This window comes from Anoplolepis gracilipes, chromosome 9 (genome assembly GCF_047496725.1).
Source record: "Anoplolepis gracilipes chromosome 9, ASM4749672v1, whole genome shotgun sequence".
NCBI classification, from domain to species: domain Eukaryota; kingdom Metazoa; phylum Arthropoda; class Insecta; order Hymenoptera; family Formicidae; genus Anoplolepis; species Anoplolepis gracilipes.
In genome coordinates, this window is record NC_132978.1 from 7,399,800 (window position 1) to 7,411,085 (window position 11,286).

At 37.9% G+C, this 11,286-nt stretch overlaps 1 protein-coding gene across 8 annotated transcripts in view; it reads left to right on the forward strand.

Annotated features, from left to right (window-relative positions):
* The window catches only part of LOC140669440 (uncharacterized), a 388,002-nt gene that overhangs the window by 368,006 nt on the left and 8,710 nt on the right, over positions 1-11,286 (forward strand). For 4 of the 8 annotated variants that reach the window (XM_072899282.1, XM_072899284.1, XM_072899285.1 and 1 more), the window contains 7 exons: positions 4,281-4,630; positions 4,773-5,045; positions 6,899-8,438; positions 8,520-8,623; positions 8,822-9,199; positions 9,355-9,438; positions 10,055-10,221. In XM_072899282.1, the coding sequence (XP_072755383.1) occupies positions 4,281-4,630; positions 4,773-5,045; positions 6,899-8,438; positions 8,520-8,623; positions 8,822-9,199; positions 9,355-9,438; positions 10,055-10,221 (2,896 nt within the window). The remainder of the gene's footprint in view (positions 1-4,280; positions 4,631-4,772; positions 5,046-6,898; positions 8,439-8,519; positions 8,624-8,821; positions 9,200-9,354; positions 9,439-10,054; positions 10,222-11,286) is intronic. The other 4 variants (XM_072899286.1, XM_072899287.1, XM_072899288.1 and 1 more) reach the window with 4 other exon arrangements.

Consider the following 11,286-nt stretch of genomic DNA (forward strand, 5'->3'; position numbering starts at 1 on the left):
GCGTCTTTCATGATAACGCGATATATTAATCACACGTCATGTCGATAATAAAGTTACCACTCGCGTTTTCGCCAGTAGAAAAGATGTATCTTCCGATGCAATACGGTCGACACAACGGTCATTGTTTCGTTTAGAATCCCAAAGGGATATATACGCGTGTCATAACTGCGGTGAAAAAAGAATTAATACAGTGTTCCGATGCGAACGACGCTGAGAACACAGAATCCACGAATGCGATTCCGGCGCTGATTTACGGACGTGCATCCCGATTCGATCGTGTATCTCTCCCGTTCATCTGTTCTCCGCTCTTTCTCCCTCACGTGTGCGTACGTGCATTTGCCAGAACCTCTCTCTCTCCCGCCCTTTCGTGATATTTCGCGGGGGCCTCCTCTCTATGGGGGCATACAGTGTATGGACTGCCGAAGAACCGTGATTTACGAAGCGAACATGCCAGAATATTTCTCGCATTGTCCACGTTAGCGCGATAAATCAAGCCTGGCGGCAGTAGCAGAACGGGCCGACGCGGTGCGGCGCGGGCACCAGGCCCGTGCTTTTGTAACAAAGTGCGCGTCGTTAGCGATTTATGCGCGATTTCGCCTCGGCATCTGCCAAGAACGACGAGGGACGATCCGACCTGGCACCTTCCGCAGTACGGCTCCTTTCGTTTCGGCAGCCGTAAATCCGAAATAAGCGCGAAATAATCGTCGGGGTGCGTGTATATCTTTGCGGACATGTGCGGATAATCGTTGGTCGTTAACCCGCGACAGCTCAAAATAATCTCGAGAGAATAATTGATATTAAAACCCATTCTTATTCTAACAGTATTAATAATAATGTATTAATAATATAGATCAGAGTTAAAAAAAAAAAAAATTTAGTTTGCAAATAATATGTATGTGTGATACTAACAATAAGTTTTTGGAAAAATTCTCCGAAATATTTTCTATTTATAATTGTGAAAAAATAATTTAAATAATTCCTCTTTTAAAATAAATAGAGATTATCAAACAGCATGGTAAGAGATTTTGTTACATTTCTCAATTGTTTGTTGGCGCGTAAAGCAGACGATAGGAGAAAGGGCAATATTACAAGTAGTATAGATCGATTATTAGCCGTTACATTGTACGGCGAGGCAATAAACGATTAAACTTCTTTTCGAACTCTGCCCTGCCGCACGATGGACTCGAAAATTCTATGAATATTCGATCACGACCGATTATTAATCAGCGTACAATAGGAACTGATGTCTACACAACGTCGTTTCCATTGGCGCGCCGGGAATTGTTGACAGTCATTTAGCCCGGCCGTTGTTGTCGGGCATTATTTTTTGAAAGCCTCGAAAGTGGCCGCACAACAAGATCGATCGATAAATAATTTGCTGGCGAGAGCGTGTGCTAGTTTGGCGCGATGTGTCGTTGACGATGCAGGGGAATGCCACGTTATTTGGTTGTGCAACGGCGCACATTTTTGACAAAGGGTGGCGAGAGGATGGGAGCGCGCTCAGTCATGCTGGTCGTCCAGCAAAATATCGTCTATCGGACGTTTCGCGTGCGTCAAAGAACGCGTAGGGGTGTCTGATAACAATCATGCGATAAATCAAACAAAGATTTGGACCTTTGACATATATTGAGACAATTGTTGCTATGGTTGAATTTAATTCCTCGTAAATACATACCGGTAGTTTCTATTGAAAACAGTAATAATAATTATAATTTGAATCAGTTAAAGTTATTATATAAATTTCATTATAATCATCATCGATTGATATTCTTATTATTACATTTAAGATATTACTAAATATATATGACAAAAGTCTAGATCAAGTTTTTATCTATGAAAATAGTTTAAGATTAAATATAAAGTTATTATGTTAAATTTTTGACTACGAGAATCAAGGTTGATGAAGGATTTGCATAGTGTGTGATTTCTAGTATGTATATGTATGCCTGGGTGAAACTATCGCATGTAGACACATGGATTATCAGAGCAAACGAAACTTCGCTTTGTTCTCTCGGCTTTTTCGCTACTGCTGCTGCATCGACCACAACAATTTCCATTCGAAGTGCGGATCGGACAGGTCAGAGACAGGCCCGCGCGTCTGCCTCGTTGGAAGCAATTTGCCTCGCCGCGATCGATGATTGGCAATTTGTAAAAATATCACGCAGTCCCACGTCAGTGTGTTCCGATAACGCTGTCACATGTACATGGACGGTCATGGAATTCACGGTTTATGTAAATGCCTTTCGCGCGCGTTGATCGATAAAATCGAACAAACCACGTTGCGTTTTTTTTACTATCAACAGAATATTTTACTCGCTGTTTTACACGAAAACATCTATAATCGTTTGAGCATTCGAATCCTATAAGTTTGAGTGTTACAGATTGGAGATAAAATTAGAAGTAGTTTTATACATTTCTAAGAAAGGCATTTATTACAACATCGGTTATGACATGAAAAAATATTCATAATACTCTCATTTATAAGAAGACCCTGAAGACCACTAATTATACGATACGCGTGATAAAAATGTATAAAGTACGGTGGATTGTACGGCATGGTATAATGGCCAAAAAAAAGGTAATAGAAAAAGAATCGGCTCGAAGCCAGAACGAAGGCCAGATATTCATGAAATCGTCGTGGAAAAGTTTCGTCGCGATACAGCTGTACACTCGAATCCCATTTCCTCCTTTCGCCCCCTGCGGCGTCCAGGATATGCACGCATTTATTTCCGCCGAGTTGTACAGCTACCATGAACGATTGTGCACGCCGTAAAATATATTTTTCAGTATGCTGCGATTTCAGTAGCAGCGGAATATTTATTATGGTCCACGATAGACCGCCAAGTACGAAGTGAACAGTTGCGTATAGATTTTTTTGCTTTAGTCTACGTAAATGAAAAAATACATTCTTCCATTAATTAATTGAAGCTTCGAGTAAATTAAATAAAAATAGTACGTGATTTTTATGTAATCAATACATTTATTTTCTTCTCTCTCTTTCTGTTGTCTCTCTATTGTAAATTTTAAAATTTATATTATTATACAAACAATTGAATTTTCTTTGAAATTTTAGAAAATAATTCCATCTGTAGACAGTTTTTATTTTAATTAATTTTCAAAAGTATAAATCTCATCTTTTACATTTGTACGAAGAAGAATAAACTTTCGCATTTTATTGGATGTTTCTAATCAGTGATTATTATTAAAAGGAAGTTGCTAATATTTTTTTTCCATTTATTCAACGCGTAGCATATGGACAAAATGTGTTTTATGTCTCTGCGGTTATAATACTCTGTCATACGTGCGCGCGCGCTTTCGTAAAAATTGAGTCAGTCCGCCGGACTACGGAATACATTATAACCAGAACGGCATGAGCGCTTTTTGAAATTTAAATGCAGTTATTCCAGCAAACCCACCGTTCTCAGAATATGCCGTGACGTACCAGTACGCATGCTTTTTTGAAATTTAAATATTGTTATTTTTAGAGATACAAAACGTACCGAAAAATTTTTATTGCGCGGACAGAGAGAGAGAGAGAGAGAGAGAGAGAGAACACACGATACGATGTATGTTGTTGCTTCAGCCAATCCTCTCCATGCTTTATTCCTTTTTTCTTCTCTTCAATTACATATACGTAAAGCCAAAGGAAAACAAAAACCGTCGTAGTGTGCACACCGCGCGGCGGCTGAAAGAGAGCAGAAAATACGCGACGGCTATTGTCGGGGATGAAGGGCGAATCAAGGAAAAAAAAGAGGCGGCAAAAGATCCTTTTATTTCGAACGCGCATATATATCCCTTTTACGCATACTGGAGAAAAAGAGAAAGAATTCTCTTCCGCTTTCACGGTTTTCTGTAAACTTTGCGCGTTCTGTAAACTCTTTATCTCACTCAAAAGCGCGTGCTCTGCGAGAGAGAAAATATCTTATTAATCAAAATCAAATTCGGGAGCTTCTCTCGCACTTGACATTTATTTTCGAAATGATTTGTGAGAACAGACTATATAGAGATATCGCGTATTTATTGCCAGTCATTGTAAAGAAAAGTCGCTTTTCGAAGATGTAATAAAACGTAGTGAATAAAACACGAGTGTAGTAAAAAAATTCTTTCGTCAAACAAAGAAGATAATTAAATTTTTTTTTACCGTTTAAAATATAATTATTATATAGTTATTACAGAATTGTTATATTATCCGCATAAATTAAATTGATTATTTGGATATTAGACATGAGCATGTTGAACATGTATATCTGCTGTAATTTAATATATATAAAATTTTTCAGAAAAAAATTCAGATATTTTTGTAAACGAAGCAAAAATATTCGGCAAAAGATATTCAACAGAAAATATATACGATCTAGCAGCGGACGCGAATGGCAATCAACAGCCTCGTACAAATGCCACCGTCTTCACCACGCAAGCCGATGCCGTCTCGCAGATCGCCGGCAAGACGAGCTTTGCGGTGCCGGCACCACCACCTTTGGCGGCAGGAGAAAAAGTACGCCGTCTGTCTGATGGTGAACACTTCCGGCAGCCTAATGTCACCGTGGGCGGTCACGCAACCGTGCAGAAGCAGTTGCAGGAAGCACAAACTCAGGCTCAAGCGCAAGCGCTTGCTGACCTGATTCTGAAGGTATTCTAAAGCTTATTATTATTCCGACGTGATTTCATATTGTATGATGATATTTGAAAAGATTGTATAAATTAATAATTCAATCATGATGTAGTTATATCCATTTTGAACTAACGTATGCATATCGCGAATAAATTTGTAGGGAGCAAAGGTGGCTGTGAAGAGAACAACCTCCGATCCGGGACAAAGATTACATTTAACTTATCAGCAGCCTGTGCAATCAGCGGCGACCAATCAACAACCGAATAATCAGCAGCCGCAGGCACAACCTGCGGTAACGGAAAGCTTCACCATGACAGGTTACGCCGAGGATGGTGGTTACTTCAGTCCGAGTTTGCAAGACGAAGTGTTTCAGCAGGTCACGACGGTCCCTGACAGCGTGCTTTTGCATGCTACGCAACTGGACTCGATTCAGGTGACTAACTCTAATCGATACCTTTTGTTTGTTCTTTTGGAAACGCTTACAATTTGCATAATATATTGCATTACAGAATATATATATATATATATATAGTCGTGGACAAAATTAAGTGGATACTATATAAATTTTGGCAAATTTTTTGTTTTATTATAATGCACTAAATAAATTTTAAATTTTGAACGTGAAGTATTTTTGTGGATATAAACAATTTTTATTTAGCATGCATAATTGTAAAAACAGTGTTCCTGTAACTGTTTACACATATTTGTTTATATGAGTGGCATTTAGACCTTGGACAAAAAGAGTGAACAGACAGAAAATTGTATATTGAGAGTAAAAGAATGTAAACACACGTTGACTTTTATCTAATATGCGATGTTATTGAGTCTTTAGTGTACGTTGAGCTTTCGCATAAGTACAAAGTTAATAAACAGACATGTCTAAGAAAAGAGAAGAATTTCCCTTTTATTTGCGAAATCTAATTGTTTTAGATTGCAAAAATAAGTTAAGTTATCGTAAAACAGCCGAAAAATATAAAGTTTCGAAAAGTGCAGTTCATAAAATTTATACAAAGTATTTACAATATAATACTGTAGAAAATTTACATGGTCGGGGACGGAAACGTAACACAAATGCATACGATGATAGAAGAATTGTGAGGGAATCTCAACGTAACCCATCGATAACATCACGAAACACTGTTGAACAACTAAAATTAAATATATCTTCAAGAAATGTGAGACAAAGATCAAGAGAGGTGAGTTTAAAGAGTTGTGTAGCTAGATGCAAACCACACATTAATAAAATATATAAAAAGAAACATTTAGCTTTTGCAGAAAAATATGTAAATAACCCATTATCATTTTGGACACGAGTGATATGGAACGATAAAAGTAAATTTGAGCTATTAAATAAAAAGAGTACATGTGTGGATAAAACCGAATGAAGCTCTAAAAAAGCAGTATGTTTTACTAACAGTCAAATATGCAGGAGGCTCAATAATGATATGGGCTTGTTTTTCGTGGTATGGGGTTGGAAATTAGAATCAATAGATGGAATCATGAATGCAGAAAAATATATTGACATTTTGAATGAAAACTTAGAAGAGTCAATTCTAAAAATGAATTTCGAAGAAGAATGGACATTTCAACAGGATAATGATCCGAAGTATACAGCAAAGAAAACGAAACAATTTTTTCAGGATTGTAAAATAAAAGTTCTCGAATGGCCTCCACAAAGTTCGGATCTTAACCCAATCGAAAATTTGTGGAGTTTATTGGATGCAGAAATTCCACTAGAGAAGCGCCATAATAAAGAAGAGTTTCTAAACGAATTGCAACTGAAATTTCAAAGAATCGATAAAAATTATCTTGAAAAACTTGTTGAAAGTATGCCACGTTTACAAGCAGTAATAAAAGCAAAGGGCTACAATACAAAGTATTAATTACTTAATTTGTAAACATTTATAAAGTGTCCACTTAATTTTGTCCATGTGCAATTTTATGTTATTAATGATTAAATGATACAAATTCTAATATATTACTCAATATAATTGATTTTTCTTTTTATTTTATTAAATTATACTTTGTTTATTTAAATGTACAATAAAGTTTTTGATTTATCGACATTATTAGTTACATTAAATTAAGTTTTTGTTATTTATGATATTATTATGTTATTTATGACGACTGTATATATATATATATATAAAAATACAGTTTTATAAAGAAATTATATATTTTCGAATTATTTCCGATTCAATAAACGCGTACCGTAAATATCATTTATATAAAATGCGACGAAAAAAAAAGAATATTTCCAATGTCTATATTTTCGCATCATTACAGTTTCAGACGGCCAGCCTATTGCAAGAACAATCCACTGAACAGCTGCAGGATATCACGTTGGAAGATCGATACTCATCACAACACACGGTTAATCCAGATCTTCAAGCATTGGTAAATTCACCGTTGCCCGACTCGTTAGCCGAATTCAGTACTTATGCCGCGCAATACACGGAAAGTCCTCATACATTACCGACCCAGTCACCTTTACCGTCACCCTTGACGCGACACGACAGCCCGAGCTTCACGTATCCCACCCCACCAGCCAGCCAGGAAGGCTTACTTACTGGGAGCCTGCCGTTGCTGAGTCCTCAGGAAGATCCGGAAAGTGTGAGACAAGTTTCGTCACCGCTTTCGGCGGCGTTTTACACCACCACAATGTCATCCGCCGCGGCTGTGGAGGAGGCGCTGAACGAAGTGTTGCCGGGCGAATCCGAGGCGGACGCGGACCTCTATGGGTCCGGCTCGCCGAATCCCCACTCGCCACTGCCAAGCCCGTTGTCGGCGACACCGGCGCCGTCGCCACTGTCCTCGCTGCCGCCGTCCTCCGTCTCGTCGCCGGGACCGGTTGCCTTCACTGGCACGAGCTTTCCCGTGTCGCCGCATCACGCGCTTCAAAGCCAAATGATGCCAAACTCGGAGGATCCGCTGTTGTCCTCGACTCCAAAGGACTTCACCGCCTCCGGTCGCAGGCGATTCGAATTCCAATCATATAAACTCATCACGAGCCAGAACCTCGTAGACTTTGGTCTCGGGAATGGCAGCCTGGCTGGCATCGTTGTTGACAACAATGGCGAATTCAAGCTGATACAGACGGCGGGTCTGCAGAAAGCGAATGTATTGGTGCAAGCGGGTTCGCTCAGTCCGGCATTGACGTTCAAAAAGGAGATTCGTCTGGCGACACCGAAAGTTGAGCCCGTTACCGTGAATCTTGGCTTGAACGTTCAAACGACGAATCAGCAGCAGTGTAATGCGGGAGGACAATTTAATCAGCAGCAAGTCGTCAACCCGGCCAAGTTCCTCATTCAAACTAATCATGCGACAAAGAACAATATTTTGAGACATAAATTGGCTACTGGAAATTTACCGATACCCGTCGAACAAATCAAGGAGGAACTGCTGGACGAAGATGTATTTCTCAGTCCTGGCAGTTTACCTGCCGGTAGTCCCGTACGATATTCTCGAAAGAGGCCACGGATGGACGGCGGTCAATATGCCAACAGTTCGCACTCTTATCCATCGCGGTTGCGAAAGGCTTGCGATCGTCATTGGGATAGCAGTTATACGCCACCGCCGATCCTGGACCCATCTCGACCTGGTCCAGGGTTGTATGCAAGATTACATCAGCATGAGAGAGACTCGGACTTCAGTTCGGACGATTCCCAAGGAAACGACGGTCCGCCGCCAAGAATCAACATCGGCACGAGATATCAGGCCACGATACCGCCGATCGAGTGCAACGGAGATAGGGGGAAGGACGGATCGGAGACTGACCATCTTCTGTGGGATCCTGGCATAAACAACGTGCTCACAAGCACTGAGCGTGAGTCTTTTTTTTGCGATTACATGCCTTTTGAATAGCATATAACAAAATGTATGACTAAATGACGCATGTTGCTTGCAGTGGAGATGTACCTGCAATTCGCGTGTTGCGCCGCGGTACCGGGCGGTGGTAGAAACAAGGAGTACGCGCTTCACCTGTTGCACATGTGCAAAGGAAATATTCACGTAAGATATTTTTTTGAAAATTATGACTCGGAGAAATATATCTCTATCAAAATTTTTGATTGTTTTCCAAATTTTTTTCGGATATCTTATACCTATTTCAGAAACAAAATTGCCATCATTGTACGTGTGTGATACAATCGATATTGATATCTTTAATATACACACATAAATATAAATATACACATATATATATTTCAGGAAGCGATGGTGAAATTAATGCGCCCAACACCTATGCTACCAGTGGAGCATCCGTTACTCAGCTACGAGTGTCACGAGTCCGATAGATGGACGTCGCACGAAATGGACGCGTTCTATCAAGGACTGCTCAAGTACAACAAAGACTTCTCCGCGATTTCACGGGACGTCGGTGCCAAGACCGCGAAACAGTGCGTGCAGTTCTATTACCTCTGGAAGAGACTCTGCCCCGACGAATACAAGAGGCTGCGTATTCGTCATGGAAAACCAAAGATCAAAAGTGAAAAAGATTGCAAAGATACTAGGGAACTTCGTGACGCCATCGCGTCCGTGACGGAAATGGACTTTGGTGAAGAAAAATCGATCCTTCACCGTACCTTAGTAAGTTTACTTTATCGTCACTTTTTATTTTAAATTATGTAAATGTCATATATAGATATTGTGTGTGTGTGTGTGTATGTGTTTGTGTATGTACGTGTATATATATATATATATATATATATATATAAACGAATCACTACTTTTTTTCCTATTAGTTACAAACAAACGAAAGGGAAAATTCAGCGACTCTGACTACCAGCGAAGGAGAGTTGAGATTATTCGCATACGACTGCCCAGATGTGAGTAGTAATCTAAAAAAAACATTTTATACATCTTATTGTGTTTTTACAATTATATGAATCCATCATATATCTAACTCTCGTGATAACGACTATGTGAAATTTTTGTAAATTAAGAATAAATTTTTCTTTCAAATCTTTACCTTTCACTTTAGGCAGTTTATATATTATATTATTATATACGAATAACTAATTCACACAAAAGAAGAAATACATTATTTTCACATAAATTATTTATATGTTTGCTGCTCACCACATATTCTATTTTCTCACTTACACTGAGTACGAAGCTTGCTTTTATATTTATTATACATATATTTATTATATTTTTTTTTAAATAAAAAATAATTTTCTCTTATTCTGATTGTAAATATTATTTAATATAATAGAGAAAGTTTCGTACTTATTGTGTCTGTGAAATAATCTTACACGCGTACATACGTGTGAACATTTAAGTGTCGCATGAGATTGATTGTTGATCCGTCGTTTTCTCACGCTTCATTTTAAAAGGACCGAGGATGTTATGCGTTGTGATCGTTGCGTTACTTATCTGTCGTCGCCGTTGTCGTTTGTTTGTGTTGTTTATTTTGGCTTTGTGTTTTCTTTGTGTTGTCAGAGCTTTAGCGGAAGTGTAACAGTAACGATGGCCGGAAGCACCCAAACCGCCCAAATCGGCAATACCGGCCACGCCACAGTCAACACCAACTCACAAACTCACACTAGTTCTGAGCAACAACTACCCGCGCCCACCCCACTTCACTACCCCTGCAAGATTTGCGGGAAGTAAGTCTCCAATCTCTAATCTAAATTATCCATTTCCGATAATTGACAACGGAGCTCGTGCGACACGCGTGTCCTAAACGACAATGTGAGCGGCAAGTATTGGCATATCTTGCATAGATATCCTTGCTTGTAGAGAAACTGAGAAACTGCTTTCTGCATATGGAATGAAGCCAAGTAGCAAAAGACGCGATGACGGTTATCTTTGAAATCTTATACATATATATATATTATTAAATAAGTTACACACAACATCGAAAAAATGTATCAATATACTTCAAGTAAATTAATGCAACAGCAAAATAATGTACATTATAAGAAAAAAAAAAACGTTTTAAATATGAATTTAGGTACACGAAAATAAAACCACCGTTAAACAATCGTGTTCCTGAATAATTTGAAAAATTGAGTTCACATATATAATCCATATAATCACGTATATAATCCATGTAATAAAATTAATATTTTTCTTTATAATATAATACATCGTATATGTCGACAAATTTTTAAAAACTATTTAGGTAATACTTAAAAACAAACACTACATTCACGATATACATATTCATATCAAAAAACTGAAATCAATGAACAGATATGACAATAGTATTTATTCTATGACCTATTAATTTTTATACGTTTTGCCATTCGGATAATTTTAATTAATTATTTGATATTTTATTATATATTTTATAATTATTTTATATTTGTATGGCACATATTTCTATAGTCTATTGTTTAATTTGCTGCCCAAGTTTTTCTATTAATATAATATTCTCTATGTTTCACACTTTTCAGTAAAGATATTTGTATAAATTGGCTGTGATATGTTATAATGAGTATACAAATTTAAATATGCATAACGCAAGCATGTGATTTGTTATATCGCTGTTGCTATGTTGATATTTCTGATTTCTCACGTTATGTGCGAAATATATGTAAACATACTAAACTATACGTGTCTAAATTAAGACATAATACAACGCTTGCAGTACGAAGTGTTTCTGAATGTGTACAAATTTAAAAATCGATTGTTTCTACATATACATTTTTCTATATATTTCCTACGAA